Source organism: Lactuca serriola, chromosome 2 (assembly GCF_051521515.1).
Source record: "Lactuca serriola cultivar US96UC23 chromosome 2, Lser_US96UC23_V15, whole genome shotgun sequence".
In the NCBI taxonomy this organism is placed as follows: domain Eukaryota; kingdom Viridiplantae; phylum Streptophyta; class Magnoliopsida; order Asterales; family Asteraceae; genus Lactuca; species Lactuca serriola.
In genome coordinates, this window is record NC_136409.1 from 72,506,016 (window position 1) to 72,524,808 (window position 18,793).

General features: G+C 35.6%; 1 protein-coding gene across 1 annotated transcript; it reads left to right on the top strand.

The window, feature by feature from the left end:
• Nucleotides 1-8,928: 8,928 nt before the first annotated feature.
• LOC145090336 (UPF0481 protein At3g47200-like) lies at nt 8,929-10,327 on the top strand. Its single transcript, XM_079028605.1, has one exon. The coding sequence runs from the start codon at nt 9,067-9,069 to the stop codon at nt 10,141-10,143; it is 1,077 nt and encodes a 358-aa protein (XP_078884731.1). The 5' UTR covers nt 8,929-9,066; the 3' UTR covers nt 10,144-10,327.
• The last annotated feature ends 8,466 nt before the right edge of the window (nt 10,328-18,793 follow it).

The window sequence follows — 18,793 nt, forward strand, 5'->3', positions numbered from 1 at the left end:
CAAACTGAAAACATAATATCAGGTCTACTTGCAGTTAAGTACAATAAAGACCCTATCATGCTACGATACAGTGTTAGATCAACAGCAGGAGCATCTAACGAAGGAGTTAGTCTTGTTCCTACTGCCATAGGGACTCTGAGCTTTGTGCTATTTAGCATTCCAAACTTTTCAAGCAAGTTCTTCGTATATTTTTCTTGATTGATTAAGATTCCTTCTCTGTTCTGCCTTATATTTAAACCAAGAAAATTATTAATTTTTTCCATCATGCTCATTTCAAACTGACTTTTCATTAAATTTTCAAATTCAATTGACAATGCTGGATCAGTTGAACCAAAGATAATATCATCAACATAAATTTGAACAAGCATTAGATGACACCCAACTTTCTTGCGAAATAATGTGGGGTCAACTGATCCTTGTTTAAATTTAGATTGTTTCAAGAAATTTGTAAGTGTTGCGTACCAGGCCCTTGGTGCTTGTTTTAACCCATATACAGCTTTGTCAAGGACATACACATGATCAGGATACTCACTGTTTACAAATCCTGGTGGTTGTTCAACATACACTGTTTCTTCGAGTTTTCCATTTAAGAATGCACATTTAACATCCACTTGATAAACATTAAAGTCTTTGTGAGCTGCATAGGCTAAAAATATGCGAACTGCTTCAAGTCTTGCAACAGGTGCAAATGTTTCTTCATAGTCAATACCTTCTTGTTGCGAATAACCTTTTACTACTAGTCTTGCTTTATTTCGAATAATATTGCCATCTTTGTCGGTTTTGGTTTTGAAAATCCATTTTAATCCAACAATTGAAACATCAGAGGGTTTAGAAACTAATCTCCAAACCTTGTTTCGTTCAAATTCTGCCAATTCAGATTGCATAGCAACAACCCAATCTGAGTGTTCCATAGCATTCTTGACAGTTTTTGGCTCTATTTTCGAAATAAAAACATTAAACATGCAAAGTTCTTGGTTTGCATTCAGTACCTCATTTTTCGCACGAATTTGAGCTCTAGTCATCACACCTTCTTGTAGATTTCCAATTACCTGTTCTTTTGGATGATTTCTTGTCCATTTCTCGAGTGGTGGAAAATTTGGATCAAATTCTAATGGTGCATCTTCAAACATATCTTCATTTTCAGATCCTGCAACAGAAAAATTATCATTAACTTCATGAAATTCGTCATTATTATCAAGATTAATTGTCTCTGTTTCATCATGCTCCCCCTCAACATGATCTGTATCTTGATATTCTTGTCGATTTTGCGAATGCTCCCCCTTAACTTGATGTTCTTGTTGTTTTTGCAAAGGCTCCCCCTCAACTTGATGTTCTAGTTGATTTTGCGAAGGCTCCCCCTCAACTGGATTTTCTTGTTCCTTGTGAATATCTGATGTGCTTTCACAAGTTATCGTTGATTCATCAGTATGTTTTGAAGATTCTGATGTTTGATTATCAGGAACATTATTTTCTGCATCAATGGCCCTGTCAGGAGTTCCAAAAATCAAGTCATAATCAAAATCATTTATTTCAGAATTATCAATTGGATTATTTGAATCTACAAGTATTGGTTTATTATCAAATTTACTATCAATCTGTTTAAGATAGTAATCATCAAATGTTAAATTGAATGTTTCTTCAATTTTTCTTGTTCGTTTGTTTAGCACTCTGTATGCTACTGAATTCTGTGAATATCCTAAAAAGATGCCTTCATCAGCTTTAGCTTGAAACTTGGACAAATTATCTTTTAGATTCATGATAAAGCACCTGCAACCAAAAACATGAAAGAATTTTACATTAGGTTTCCGATTATTGATTATTTCATATGGAGTCACATTAAATCTTCGATGAATGAATGATCGAATTTGAGTAAAACATGCTGTGGACACAGCTTCTACCCAAAGATATTGAGGTAGATTCGCATATGTCAACATTGTTCTGGCAGCTTCGCATAGAGATCGATTTCTTCTTTCAACTACACCATTCTGTTGTGGTGTATACAGTGATGAAAAATTATGCGAAATGCCTTTGCTTGTGAGAAAACTGTCAAGAGTTTGATTTTTAAATTCAGAACCATTATCACTTTTAATTTTTCGCACATTCTTCTTCAGACTAACTTCAATCTTTTTGATAAAATCAATCATCGTCTGAGCAACTTCAGATTTCATCCTGAGAAAAAATACCCACGTAAATCTAAAGAAATCATCTACAACAACTAAAATATACCGCTTTTTGTTTATTGTTGCAACAGTTGATGGTCCACATAGATCAATGTGAAGAAGTTCCAATGGCTCTACTATTTTTGAATCTATCACAATCGGATGTCCCTTTCGATGTTGTTTTCCTTGTTCGCAAGCTGCACACAAAGAATCATTGTCAAATTTCAGTACTGGTAAACCTCGAACTAAATCTTCAGTTACTAGTTTATTTATATTTCGAAAGTTCAAGTGTGACAATCTTCTATGCCAAAGCCAGCTAAGATCATTTGATGCTTTTGATAGTAAACACACAGCTTTTTTTCCCACAATCGGTTTGATGTCCAGTGTAAACATATCACCATATCTTTTGGATTTGAGGAGTATTTCATTCGTCTTGACATTTGAAATGATACTACCTTCTTCATTGAATATAACTTGATTTCCAGTACCCACAACAAGTTGTGATATACTTATCAAATTATGTTGAAGTCCTTCAACATATGCCACTCTGTTGATTGTGAAGTTTCCATTTGTGACTTTCCCATATCCTTTCACTTGACACTTGTGATTATTTCCAAATTTGACAACTCCAGCATTTTTCAAGCTTCTGTAATCTCGCAAATTTTCTTTCCTTCTAGTCATGTGACGAGAGCAACCACTATCAATGTACCATTTCATGTCATATTGCTCGTCACATATCACCTGCATTTATTGAAAAAATTTAGGAACCCAAGACTTTTTGGGTCCATCATTAGTAGAATGAAACAAATTTTTGGAATTTAAAAACCATGTTTTCACTTTGTTTGTGACCGAATCAATTATATCAACATCATCAGTTCTAGATTTTGAAATATAATCATTCAATAATTTTGGATTTCCATTAATTGTAATCTTATCCTTCACAACATTCGCATTTTTGATAACTGGTTTCCATTTTTGAACTGGAAGTTGCGAATTATTAGATGATGTACTCTCAGTTGAAGAATTATTTGTGTATGTATCAAATGCACTTTTGATTTGTTCTTCTGAAAATTTTCCATTTTGATATTTCTTTCCTTTTCCTTCAAACCAATGATTAAACGTTCTAACATCAGATTTTCCTTTTGTATATGAAACTTTGTTTGGTTTTGATATTGAAGGATTTGGAAAATTTGGTTGTTTTGGTGAAAATTTCTTTTTGACTTGAGTTGAGTTCTTCAAACTTGAGAAAGTATTTGTGAATTTGCCAACATTTTGAAACTTTTGATTATTTGCAAATTTTTGCGAATTCTCAAATTTTCGATTGTTGTCATATTTGCGAACATATGGAGCCTTGTCAACAGAGTTGATTTGTTTATGAAAACTTGATGATGTTTTTGAAATTTGCTCTTTTTCATCTCTTGATTTTTCATTAGACACAACTTGCCAGAATATTGCTTTTCTTGCTTTTCTTTTTGAAACATTATTTTCTGTTGAAAAATTTCCAACCATCAATTTGAATTCATGAGAATTTAGTTTCACTTCAACCTTTGGTTTTTCATCTTTTTCAAAAACTTTGTTTTATTTTTCACCTTTAACCACCCATTTTTGTGTTGATTTTTGTTTTTGAAACACATAAGTATTTTTCGTTAAATTGTTTTCTTCTGTGTTTTGATTTGCGAAAAAACCTTCAGTTGTGGACTTTTGATTATCTTTTTCAATCATTCTATTGAATTCAGGATGAACTTTCTCAGCATTTCCAGTAGTGACAAAAACTTGATTTGGAAAAATTGTTTTATCAGTACATACAAAATTTGGATATACCACAGTGTTGGTTTCCAAATAATGTGCGCCTTTATCATTTAAAATTTTATCAAATTATTTTGTATTTTCAAAAACTTGATCAACTACAATCCTTTGAGGTGTTTCAGTTGAAACTTTCTTTTCTTCTTTATTTACATCTGTGTCATCAGATTTCCAGCTTTCAACTTCCACATTATCAAACATACAATGTTGCGAAGTTGAAGATTTATCAATTTCATCCTCTACTATTGAATCAACTATTATTTCTTTACCTTTGATCTTAGATGTGATATTAATGATTGACAATTGAGAACAATCAACCTCTTCTTCCTCTTTTATTTCACTGATTTCACTTACATTATCAGAATTTTCATCAATATCAACATAATTCAACTGTGAGGAAAGAGTTGAATTTTCAGATTTCTTTATGATTTTCACTTGTTTACTCTTTGTCAAAATTTCATTGACAATGTTAACCAATTCATCAACATTCAGAAATTCATCAATTTTAACAATACCATATGCATATTTATCATCAGGTATTTTGTCAATTTGAGCAATTGTGCTTTCGCAATCATAAGAAACAACATCAACTTTTTCACGTTCATACTCAAGAAAAGGTAAAAGTTTTCTATGTTGTTCTTTGCTAATATCAGAAGAGTGATGTAAAGCTGTTAATTTTGCATACAAACGTTTTGCAGAATTACAATATATGTTTCTCTGTGCTAGTAATAACCTAACATCGTTAGTAAGATTATTTCTATCACAGTCTATATTTTTGACTTGTAATTCCAATTTTTCAACTCTGCTCTTCTTTATTTCTAATTCTCTTCGTGTCTCACTAAGTTGCACATTTAATTTCTTAGCTTCATTACTAGCAGACACAATAACAGAATCAAAATAAGCCACAGTATCATCAAATGAAACAATTTCAGCATCATAAGCAGATAAAGGAATATTAAAAGATTCAAGAATTGTACGTACCTTGGTTGTCATGGGTGATTTGTCAGTGGATTTTGACACAAAACATCTCCCTGAAATTTTCTCTTCGCATTCCTCAAAGCTTGCGAACATCGCTCCATGTGTGGGATGCCTCATTTCTTCATCATCAGATCCTGAGGACCAGATCTGATAAGTTCCACTCTCTTCTTCAGTAGTTTCTCCCTTCGCAACCAATGATACTCCTTTGGTCTTAGCACGTAACTCTTCAATCTTCTCAGAGTAGTATGCTTCATCTTTGACTTTTTCTTTCTTCTCTTCTCTCTTTCGCAACATGCAGTCAGCTGCGAAGTGATTCGCACCATTGCAATAATGACAATAGATTCCTGAATCACCTTTCAACTTTTTCTCATCGTTCGCATTTTTCTATTTTTCATCAATTTTCTCCATCTTCTTCCTCTCATCCCCTCCAGTCCTTGTGGTAACATTCTTCGCATCATTCATCTTTCCTTTTGGATTAAAAGGCTTTCTGAAAAACTTTTTAACTCTGTTGTTTGAATAGAATGCTACAGCTTCATCATCGGAATTCATCAAAAATCCTTCATCATCTGATCCATCTTTTTCATCATTTTCTGATACCTTTGAAACTAGAGCCAAAGGACCACCAATAACTAGTTTTGATTCTTCATACATTTCTGAGACCTCAGACTCATGTGTTTTCAGTTGATTGTAGAGATCATTCAATTTGGTTGTATCAAAACTTTGTTGATTCTTAATCATCATGCTCACACTTCGCCACTCCTTGCGAAGTCCCATAATGAAAGTTAAATTGAATTCCATGATAGATCTAGTGATACCATACCTATTGCAGCGAAACACAAGCTCATTCAGACGATCATAGTAACTTTCGAGAGTTTCTGCATCCTTTTGTCTGAATTCCTTCAGTTCAATCAGACATTGCTTCACAGAATTGATCTTCATCTTTTCGCTACCTTGATACTTTTCTTTTAGAGTATTCCAGATGTCTTTTGCTATTTTACAACTACGAATGTAATTGTAAACCACAGGAGGAAGAGCACCTCTTAGTTCCCTCATGCACTTCTTTTCATTATCCTTCAGTCGTTTTCGTTGATCTTCAACATCAGGAGATCCAGTGGATGAACCAATTTGTTGAACATTTGCAGGAGCTTGAACTGTTCCATCGATACAATTCCAAAGTTCTTCATCAATTCCATTTAAGTAATCTTCCATTCTATCAGCCCACTGATCATAGTATTCTGGAATCAACATCGGAATTTTGGTTGAAGAACCAAGCAAATGAGATAAAGAAGTCATCATGTTCATGTTGAAGTTCGCCATTGATGAACAAAAAAATTTCTGAAAACTTGAGAACTTGATGAATTTCAGAAATCGATCAAACGAATTGATCAAAAATCGCTAATCGAATCCTCGACTTAACAATTCAAATGCAGAATCAATTCAAATCTGAAGATCAAAAGTGATTTTCAAAACCAAAATTTCGCGGAAAATTTTGAGTAAATTTTGTAACTCAAAAAGCAAATGATTCTTATACGAAAATCAGATCTAAGCAGTTTGAATCCCGCTCTGATACCAATTGATGAGAATTGTTATCGAGAATTAAGATGTGAAACAATAGATTTGAATCATGAATGATAAAGAACACACAAAGTAAATATTAATCAGATCTTGTTTTATTAAGACTGATTACAGAATAAGCTGAAGAGAGTTTTTGTGTTTCGATCTCTCTTTTACTTCAATCCTAAGTCCCTATTTATAGAGAACTTACAAAAAGTATACTAAGTCTTATACAATGAAACTTCGCATGCTACACTTCGCATGTAAAATAGACTTAGTAAAATAACATACAAAATCCGAATCATTACAAGACAAACTATTCGACTTTTACAACTAACATCTACACTTATATAATACAAGAAAAAAAATAAAACTCGTAGACCTTGAGTTAATAATTAGTTGCAATAAATATTAGACTAAAATATAGGGATAATGATACTAGGTTTCGTCGAAGGTAAATAAAATCATTAGAAGCGAAGCGCTGCCTAAGTTTCAATTCATCACTTTAACAAGTGAGTGCATAGTTAATTTCATATTACACATAGACATGAAATATTTAATATAAATTACATTCTATCTGTGCATATTATCTATGTTCTTGATATAGATGTTGGATGAACAAAACATACATGTTTTACTTGATTTAAACTATATATGTATTTTATACCTATAATTATGATGGGTAAAAAAGGGTAGATGATATATATGATGAAATAAATGATGAGAGACCTCGATGTTTATGATGATCCAATCATCTAGCAAAGTATAGATGACGACCACATACAACTCTAGACGGTCCAGTGGAACGCTAGCAGGCTCGCCACCTGTAGGTGTTTATTTGAACTACGTTGTAACACCGTAAATTTCAAACAATTTTTCGCATTTTATAAAAACATAATTCATTTAATATTCATAAAAACATCAATGTTTGAAACTCAATCCGTGCCATACAAAAATCCCAAGATCTCGTAATATAAAAATCCCGTGCGTGTGTACAGATCAAGCCGGCGCCTTCCCTCGGTCATCACTAGTACCTGAAACAATAACACCAAACACTGTAAGCACAAAGCTTAGTGAGTTCCCCCAAATACCACATATAACACATATTAGCCACTCGAGGCTATAACTCTGTGGGTCCGTACACCCAAACTCTGTGAACCCTCAGGTTCTAACTCTGTAACATGCACGACATAAATCACATAGAATAATGCAGTGCAACACATAACACATAGATAGCATATAAACACTGCAATCACATAACTCTTGTTACCTACTCAAGGTAAAGTATAGTGAGAAGACTCACCTCGCGTATCTTGATAGCTCGCAAATCCTTGAAATCACTCGTGCTCGATCCCCCGAGCTATAAATCCTCCTACAATACAATATATCTCTAATTAACACTTTCACAACTAAGGTTGACTAACCCTTTCAAGTCAACACTGGTCAACTCTGGTCAACGGTCAACAGTCAACTTTGACCGGACTCGGCGAGTGCACCAAAGCGACTCGGCGAGTCTATACGTGTTCATTGACTCCCTCGGATCCTCTCTTGACACGTCGAGTACTTCCCTAACTCGACGAGTTCCACCTGGCATGAGTCGCAGGGACACCACGACTCAACTCGCCGAGTCTCAAGAACAACTCGGCGAGTTCATGCTTGACTCAGCCCTCTAATGACTCTCCCTGACTCACTGGGTCAACTTTTTTTTTCTCAATTGAACTCTCCTCTCTCTGTGTGTGTGTGTATATATATATATATATATATATATATATATATATATATTCGAAATGAATTTTTTTTTATTGTAAACTCGAAACAGTAATCCATTTGGCGAAACAGTAGACCACTCTAATTACCTACGGTTTTATGGGCTATTTTTAGACAATTACTAATTTTTAGCTAAAAAAGTTAAGTAATTAGTTAATTAGGGTAGTGTAGTCATTTTCTCACAAATAAAGTTATGTTGCTAATTCATCTATACAACCATAACTTATATACATATTTTATATTATGTTTAGATGCAAAGATAGGGTAATTAATAAGTTGGCATCATTTTAAAAGTTTCTAAAAGTAAGCATTGCTTTTTATTCTTATCCTATATTTTATCCTATATTTTAATCTACCACCTTTACTAGCTAAGGACTTGCTTGATGCTTTAATCAAGGTATCAACTTTTATTTATAAATTTTGTAATTGGTTTTCTTTAGCAAAACTATCACCAGATAATTCCGTTACTTTTAGGTATGTTTTTGTTTTTTTTAATCACATGTACTCGATCTATTATTATATAATTTTTTTTTTCTAACTCACTCGTTATAGATTAAAATAAGCAAGTGTGTTCTTAACAAGCGATGTGGAGGTTGGAGGAGGAGATAGCATTTTGCGTTCTGTCAAATTTCTACTTGATTGTAAAGAAAAAGGACGAAATCATGGCAATCGACGTCCACCATCAATTTTCATTGTTCCAAGAGTTTACCGAGATCTCAGCCCAACATGTTTTAACCCAAGGCTAGTCTCTATTGGACCTCTCCACAGAAAAGACAAAGATTTGCAAAAATTTGAAGTTCAAAAAATGACTTATTTACATCATTTACTAGATCATTCGGGTTCCAACCCAGAGCAAACGTTACAAGAATGTGTGCAAAAGGTGATTCTAAAAATTGAAGAAATCAAGTCATGCTATGAAGAGACGACCTACAACGATGAGGAACTTGCTACAATGATGGTAATAGATGCTTGTTTTATCCTTTACTTCATTCATCTTATTTCAGTAGAAGCTGGCGGATTTCAGGGAAACTGGTCGATTATCCCATTAATAGTTCATGATATGGTGTTGATAGAAAACCAAATCCCATTTTTTGTTCTTAAAGACATCTTTGAGTCTACTTTTCCTCATTTTAAACCAAATACCACTCTCACTCACCATCTCAAAATACTTCTCGAAAGGTACTCTTTCTTTATGGAATATCAAGTAACAAACAATATCAACCTAGATAGGACTCCCGATCATATCCTTAGCATTCTGCACTATTGCTTACAGCCTGTCCATCACCCATTACCATATTCTGAAGTTCCAATGGAACAAAAAAGACACTCGGCCATGGAACTGGATAGGGCAGGGGTGAACTTTATGCCTAATGAAGATGCAAATTGGGCAGTGGCCATGAAACTGGAATTACCAAGGTTCTCATGCTTCCCATGGTTTTGGTGTAAACCTACTCTGAGGATGCCAAAACTATATGTGGATGATTACACTGAGTTGCTTTTAAGGAACCTCATACTATACGAGCAATGTACTCTAGTTCCTGAGTACGTTACATCATATTGCTGGGCCATAGATATGTTAGTAGACACTCCAGAGGATGTTGCCAAGTTGATAAAATCAGGGGTCCTAGTCAACGATTGTGGCTCAAATGAAAGCGCTGTGTATATTTTAAACAATATATGCAATGATATCACATCAGATGTTTTTTATTACTATCAAGAGTGGGAACGGCTGGATAACTACTACAAGAGTTACTGGCCCAATGCTGCTGCAGGGTTGAAGCGTACATATTTCAGTAGTCCATGGAATATTATTTCAGTATTCGCTGCTATCATTTTGTTTGTTCTTACCCTTATTCAGACCATCTTTACACTCAAGTGTTAGAAATGGATATTAAAGTTATAGCTTCACATTGCTTGATATAGCTTGATATAACTTAGTCGTACCTTCACATAGCTTGACGTAGTTGATCATGCATTGTCTTACTTTCACATGAGAGAAATTGTAGGAAGGTGTAATACCCTCTAGTATATATAGAGGTGTTAAGTCTCATGTAAATCATCAAGAAAGATCAATATACACAAATAACTTCTATATATTTTGTTGATTTAATTTCTTTTGTCAGTTACAACGTGGTATCATTAAGCTTCAGGTGCCCGTTCTCTGTTTTTTTGTCATTTTTTGCCTCATAATAGATTTCTGGGCACACGATTAGAATGGTCCCATTTTAAGGATTTCGAAAATATTTTTTTCGCAATTTTTCGACCACCGGAGGACCTCGAAATCGCCGGTCTAAGGTTGGTTGAAATAGCTAGCAGAAAACGGAGAAGAAGGGGGTACAAACATTGTCAATATATATTATATGTATATAATCTCTTTAGTTGGGGGCACAATAACATGAAAAATGTTTATAAATAATATTTTTTATATATATAAAATAATTTTTTGTGGGTACTGTAGTACCCCAATACCCCATCTAACTCCGCCACTAGGAGAAGACGAAGTAGGTCGGCGTGACATCACAGTGACGTCATCATTGGCCGGTCTTTCAAAATTTTGCAGTTTGACCGCTGAAGTTCTAGAAAAGTGCAAATAGGTCCCTCTCTGTCTGACAAACTCTAATTCAGTCTCTGTTGTTCTGAAAGTTACCAATTTGGTCCTTGAATTTCTGAAAAGTTACAAAAAGGTCCCTGGTTGGAAGAAGCATTGCAATTTACTCCTTGTTCTTCCAGAAAGTGCAATTTAGCCACCATTTTTCATAAAAGTTGCATTTTTGGTCCTGTTTTTTTCAAAGAAATTTAGTTTAGCCCTTTTTTACTTCTGGAAAAGTTCTATTTTCCCCCTAAACTTCTAAAAAGCTCATATTGGTCCCCAGACTTTTAGAAAACAGTAATGAAGTTGTGTATATGGTTTTAGGACCCAATTGTTCATCATCTAGTCTATGATTTAAGTTGCCATATCTGATGAAGGTAGCTTAACCAACAAAACAGGCATCAAGAATGATGATGTTACCCATATAATCACGAACCTGTTCAAAGCTCATAATCCAAACCCCAAATAGAACCTATCCGACAGTCTTAAAATCGACATCAACCTCGATAGCGAAAATTATGCATTATGGGCTCGCATGATTCGAGTGGAAATTGGGGGTAAGTCAAAAGCTTTATTGAATCATCTATTAGTAACCCTCCAAATTCAACAGATGAAAGCTATGATCAATGGGAACATATGACTTAGTTGTCTTCTCATGGCTCATACAAAATATTGAACAATGCCTTGCTAGGAACCTTACTGAGTTCCCTACAACAAAGTCACTATGGGATGCTCTTGTGGTTACATACAGTAGTAATAAAGATAAGCTATAACTGTTTGATCTTCATGTCAAAACCAATGAAATTAAATAGAGCGGAATACCCCTTGAAGACCTGTTGATCTTTTCTTACACGAGATTGGGGGAATTTGAAAGAACAGACCTAAATCCTATGAGTTGTACTGTTGATATAACAACATATAACGAAATTAGAGTAGAACAAAAATTGTTCCAGTTTTTGAATACCTTGGATCATAGGTACGACCCAATTAAAAGAGAAATACTTTAATGTGATCCTCTTCCCTCATCAAAAGGAGCCTATGCAATAGTAAGAAAAGAAACAGCTCACCAAAAAATCACAGGACCAAGCTCTGAGAAACTATATATGAACAAGGTGTGGCGGCAGGTCTAGCTATCATAGAAGCAAGGAATTCTGAAGGTAGAGGATTCATATCGAAGTGGCATCAACGACCATTCACATAACCACATAAATAATAAAAATCACACCTGGAGTTTGAACACTGTGGGAAAACAAAACACACCAAAGATCAATGTTTTAAACTCGTAGGTTATTCTGAATGGTGGAACGATGAGAGCCATTTGTTTGTATGCATTATTTGTGTATTGAAGTATATGGTATTTTGGGGAACTCACTAAGCTTTATGCTTACAATTAGTGATTAAATATTTTTGCTCAAGGAAAGATTTTGGTGTAACTGTAAAGCATTCACATCGATCATTGATTTTATAATTGCATTCATATCGATCTTTGATTTTATAATTGAGACTTCTGCCTTTTGAGAAGTTACTAATACATTTTATGAATTGGTTTTATGCTATTTAACTTTATGCCTAATAAAACTCGATAGGGCAGGGGTGAACTTTATGCCTAATGAAGATGCAAATTGGGCAATCAAGCCCCGAATCCCATAATTGTAACTATACACTAGTGTTCTTATTTTACCATCGCATTAGGTTTGAAGTCGACAATTTCATATTTCTTTTTGAGTTTATGTTTCTATATTTGAAGGTCCTTTGGTATCTAAAATTTTCTATGATGGGTTTTGGTATCATAAACTAAAATTTAGTATTGTAACGTTATATTTCGAAAAATGTACTCAACTATAACAATGATTTTTTAAGAGAATATGTCAGAACTAGCAATTTTGTCAGGAAATCCTATGATCATGTAAACGTCATCTATGATAATACTTATAACTCTAACTTGATATCATACACTATGTTCACTCTATGAAAACAAACTTAATCGATATTCACAAGTGAAGTTCAAAACTTTACACAAAGCATCTAAACAATCCATTGGGGAGTTGAAAACCCTAGAGATCCAGGTTCAAGTTCATTATGGACTAGGATTTCTTTATTGAGCCTAATAGACCAATAAGCATTCAACTCAACTATATTGGTCTTAGAAACCCTATTTAGATTCTAAATGGACCCAATACATAAATTTATAACATTTTGGATCATTTGGACCTAGAATGATTCATTCTAACTCTAATGGGCCTTATTGGGCCGTAAATGAATTAATTTTCCCTAATGGGTCATAAACTCCATTCCTTTTAGTTTAATGGGCCGAGAACCTTCCATTTGGGTCCATAATATTGAAATCAAGCATTCAAGGCCCAAACCACTCCTCCTTTCTCCTCTTCATTCTTCCTCTCGGCCCAACAACTACAAAAAAAACAAGATAAATTGTGCACTTTCCACCTCTTTATTGCATGGTGGATCTCTATGCACATCACCTCACTCCCCCTCTCTTCTCTCTTCTTCTTCTCGGCCAAAACACCTCACACCACCCTCATTCTCTCAAAAATCTTTCAAGAAAACTCTCTCAACCACTCACGAACATCCTCCTTCCTTCCATCCAAATTTTCAACATTTCCAAGTGTTTTAAGAAGATCTTTACCAAAGATCATCCATATTGGGTAAGTCATCACACATCCAAGCTAAATAACTTCATTATTATGCAATATCACTCCTTCTAAACATTGTTTGTGATCATACTCTTAGAAAACCCCCCTAAGTTCAAGATCTACTCAAGGAAAGCTTGCTAGGGCCGAAACCTCCATCTTTTCTTCTTCAAACCATGAAAAACTAAGCAAGGTGGGTTCATACCCCTTTTTTTTTTTTTTTTTTTTTTTTTTTTTTTTTTCAGTTTTCATATGTTTTTGGGGGAGAATACAAATATTTATGTGTAGATCTTTACATTTATGCATGCTATGTATGATTTTTCTTGACTTTTGTTGTGTTTGTGTGCTAAAATCGATGGATCTATAAGACTCTAACAAAAACAAGTGCGATTCTTAAACAAAAACACCCTAGAGATCATATTACAAAGTTAAAAGTATCATAAATGTTCATGTTGTGAATAATAAAACAAAATCTTGTGTAAGAATCATTTTTGGCAAAATAAACAAATGTTTGGGGTCAAGAGTGACACCCACGGTTTTATAGGGCTAAAAGGGTATTATTAGCTTAAAAATGAGCTTTTATAACAACCATATTTTCCTAAGGGTCAAAAGTATAAAATTTGGCATTTTGGGCCTTGATGTGGGCCTCATGGTTTATTAGGCCCAAAATTGCAAAAGTATAAATATTGGGGGATTGAAATGTTATTTAAACATAACATCAGCCATAAATGAGAGTAAACGAGATTAGGGGCTGAAAATGACACTTATCTCAAAATTCGGGCCAAAAATGTTAATTTTGGAAAAATGGGCCGGAAATGTCATTTTACGCTAATAAGGGGCAAAAAATGTAATTTTCTGCAAATATGGGTCGAAAATGTCAAAATATGTACTTTTGGGCAAATCCGTAATTTACTAAACATTTAGGGCGAAAATGCAATTTTTTATAAATTGAGGGACTAAAATGTTATTTTTAATTAAAATGTGCCAAAAATAACATTTTATGTAAATATAAGCCTCTAAATGTTAATTAGTTCTTAAGGGACCTAAAGTGTAATTTTATTAAAAAACAAGTTCAAATTACAAAATTTTGACGTGTCACGCTAGAAATAACATTATGACGATACACTAGATTTTTATAACTGTAGGAATAAATTTTTCCGACTAAATGAACCGTACTATAATATACAAACAAAATACAATAAGGGTGCGAATATTGGGCCTACTGCTTCCTATACATGCTTATTGGGCCTTCATGATCCGTTTGCATGATTAATGGGCCCAATATATTCATGTCATGTTTATTGGGTCTTAGTGACCCAATTACATGCTTAATGGGCCTAAATTATCCCTTACATGTTTATTGGGTCTTAGTGGCCCATTTACATGATTATTGGGCCTGAACTATTCAGTGTATGCTTAATGGGCCTTAAGTGTTTTTCCGCATGCCTAACAAGCCTTGAAACAATTTACACATCTAATAGGCCACAATTGTCCTTTACATGTTTTGTTGGGTTTTATCGTTTCACATCCATATATCAACTATTGCTTGTAAATTAAAAACATATAACGTTATACATATTCATATTGAAATATTTGGGATCTAGTGGGACTTGTCGGTTGACATCACTGAGTGTATGACCATAGCCTGTAGTTATAATCAGAGTCTCTTGGAATGAGAGCGAGAGTTTGTGTATAGATCTATACGGGGTGACCCCCACGCCTTAGTTGTTCGCTAAAGCTAGACTAGGCCAGTCTAGGGCGACAAAACCTTGATCAAATACCGGCGTTTGGAAAAATGCCAAGACAGACAATTTAGTCATTATCATGCATGGTTATAACGGCTCACATAGAGATCCAATACCATCTTAACATTTCAGAGATTAAACCCTTCGATTGTGTCGACACAAAACAAATTATATGATGATGCAAGAACTACAACACTTTTATAAATCGGAAAATATCGGATTTTCTGGGGGAAACACTATTAATCATTACCCTTTTTAAACAGATATAATACAAGGAAATTTGGATTTTTCATTTACACATGATTTTACAATGACAATCACACATACATTTATACATAGTCATTACATTTTTTTTTTAAATTTACAGAAAATATCGGATTTTATGGGTTATACAACAAATACAAAGTTTTTCAATCAAACATGCTTATGCACTCACCAACATTATATATGTTGATCGTTTTCAAAGTAACTTGTATTCTCAGGTAATCACTAAGCTGAAGAACCATCAAGATTAGTTTGGGGTTACTTCGAATTATGTAATGTAAAACAATGTACTTAATGTGAACAATGCCAATTGTAATATGTAATGTTGGTGACGATTGTGTTATGTTTCATATATACTCATTGTGATGATATTTCAATTTATAGTCACACGAGCCCACAGACGTTTCCGCCGTCTGGTTTGGGGGTGTGACAGATTGGTATCAGAGCATTGTTTATAGTGAACTAGCATATCTTACCATACATGATATGCAACTATAAATACAATGTGACTAAAACACTCTAAATAAAGTGCATGCATTAAAATTTTAACAATTAAAAGTCTCTAAGGGAAATGGAACACTGTGATTAAACCCATGCAGTTATGTAATCATATTGGGGGTAAATATAGCATGATCAACTATATTTATTCAAAATATGATCGACATGTGTTTGGGGGTAATTATGGCGGGAAGTTGACCGAGAAACTCACCTCATTTTCAAACTTCTCAGGAATTCAAACATAAATAATTAAAATACTATAGGAATAATCTAAATATGATTTACTTATACGCCTTCGTGCATACATTATGGCTAGTTTTCACCACCCCGGGGATCCTTATTTTCCCAATCAGGGAAATAACGGGTTGCTAGAAGAACCAAAAGAGGAACCTGAAGAGGACCCTGAAGAAGAGGAAGAACCAGAAGAAGAGCGTGAAGAGGAGCCTGTGGGAAGATGGGCGGAACCATTGCCCGACTCGGACGAGGAGGAAGTAGATGGCAGCGACTCAGATGACTCGGACATAGGGTCCTAAGTCATCAACGCTCCGTATATGTCCAGGGTGCCCTCATACCGAATGGGCCCTAATGGACCTACGCCCCCATGGGCACATAAAATCTGGAGATGGAGCCGCCAGCAGGGAGTGCGGCCCCCATTTGATATGGACTGGAATTTCTACTATCTGAGTCACGGTGGACCCGCTGATTAAGCCTTGCCAGTGGTAGTACGAAGAACTAACGATATCGGCGAGGAGGCGCAGGCGACCGCTGGCCAAATGGTGGCCTTGAGAGCTGTGATGGGGCGTACTGAGAGGATGCCATACGAGGTAGTCAGGGACTACCAGATGCGTCATGCAGCGTTGGAATCCCGACTTCGGGATGCCGAGCGCCATATAGCTAGACTTCAAGGCGCCTCCACCTCATCATCAGCACCACCAAGTCCACCCCGCCGCAGCTAGAACCCGTTCATGTGCTCCTTTTACGATTTTCCTTCCCTATGTCGTACCTTATGTACTATCGACCTTATGTTTATGTGATCACACTACTCATAGGGCCGTCATGCTACCGGATTTTATATTTCCCCATGTACTGAATGCCTTCTGGCAATTTTTCATGTATTAAAACAATTAGTATTAATGAAAATGCTTTATGTTTTTCACATGATGTTGTTATCTATTATGTGTTTTATTTCCTTGTTTTATGTAAATACATGGAATCACTTAGATGTACACTCAATTCGCCGAGTCTATGGGATTCTAAACTCAGAATGCGATACATACTCAACATCTTTCCGTTCTTTGACAAAAAGATGCCTAAAAGACCCAACTGTGGAAACAATGCAACACCGACCCCACCTGAATTAATCTCGGTGGCATTCCAAGCAGCAGTGTCTGTTGCGGTCACTACAACAGTTGCGCAGATTCGAAATGGAAACAATAAAGAAGGCAACGGATAGGGAATCAGAAGCACAAATCAAGGAACAAACCATAGAACCACACGAACCTGCACCTACATGGATTTCACCAACGCCAAACCTCGAACCTTTAATGGAACAAGAGGTGTAGTAGCCCTGAAGCGATGGATTGAGAAAGTAGAATCAATTTTTGAAATCTGCGGTTGTCAAGATGGGTGCAAGGTCAAGTTTGCAGCCTGCACATTCATTGATCAAGTTCTCTCTTGGTGGAATGGCCACGTGGAGGCTATGAAACTCCCAGTAGCGAACGCGATGCCCTGGGAAGAGCTGAAAGAGATAATGTTGGTAGAATACTGCCCTAGAGGTGAGATTCAGAAGATGGAACAAGAGTTGTGGAACCTCACGGTTCAAAACTCCAATATCGACACAAACATATCCATGTTTAGTGAGTTATCTCTTCTGTGTCCCGGAATGATCACCTCATAAGGGATAAAGATTGAGAGGTTTATCTGGGGATTGACTGCACCTATCCAAGGGAATGTCATTGCGGCAAACCTTGACACGGTTGATAGCTCCAAGAGACTAGCTAAGAAATTGTATGATCATGGCAACAAAAGGGTGCCAAAACAGTAGAAGCGGAGGTTAAGAAAGAAGGTGAGAGAAAGAAAGGGACAAACAACAAGCGAAAGGGAAAACAGAACCTCGAGTCATCAAAGAAACAACAAACTGTGACTATCCATGCTGCAACTCAAGCCACCACCATCCCACATGCTCCAGCTTCATCCACGCCAAATGCTCCAAAGCAGTACTCAGGAAATCTCCCCAAATGTAACAAATGCAATGTCCACCATCGTGGGGAATGCAGAGAGATGATTTGCCCAAGGTGCAACCGGAAAGGCCATACAACAAAGTATTGTAGGGCTCTGCTTCAACAAAACCAGATGCCAAACAACAACAACAACAACAACAACAACAACAACAACATCAATAACACCAAAAAACAACAATAACAACAACAACAACAACAATAACAACAACAACATCAATGATGGGGCCAGTCCTACCTGTTACGGATGTGGGAGAACCAGGCATTTCAGGCGTAATTCCCCAACACAAACAATCAAGGGGCAGGAGCCGCATGGAGAATGTTGACTTTGGGACAAGGCGAAGCAGTCCAGGACCCTACCGTTGTCACTGGTACGTTCCTACTTAACAACTCGTACGCATGCATGTTATTTGATAATGGGGCGGAGAGTAGTTTCGTTAGTAATAAATTCAAACACTTGTTAAATCAACAACCCCCGAAGCTCAGTGAAGCCTTCACGGTGGAAATGGCTAATGGGAAAATTGGAACAACCAAATATATCTATATAGGA

Excerpts from the sequence above, each read along its gene's own strand:
- LOC145090336 (XM_079028605.1), top strand. The coding sequence starts at position 9,067 with ATGACTTATTTACATCATTTACTAGATCATTCGGGTTCCAACCCAGAG.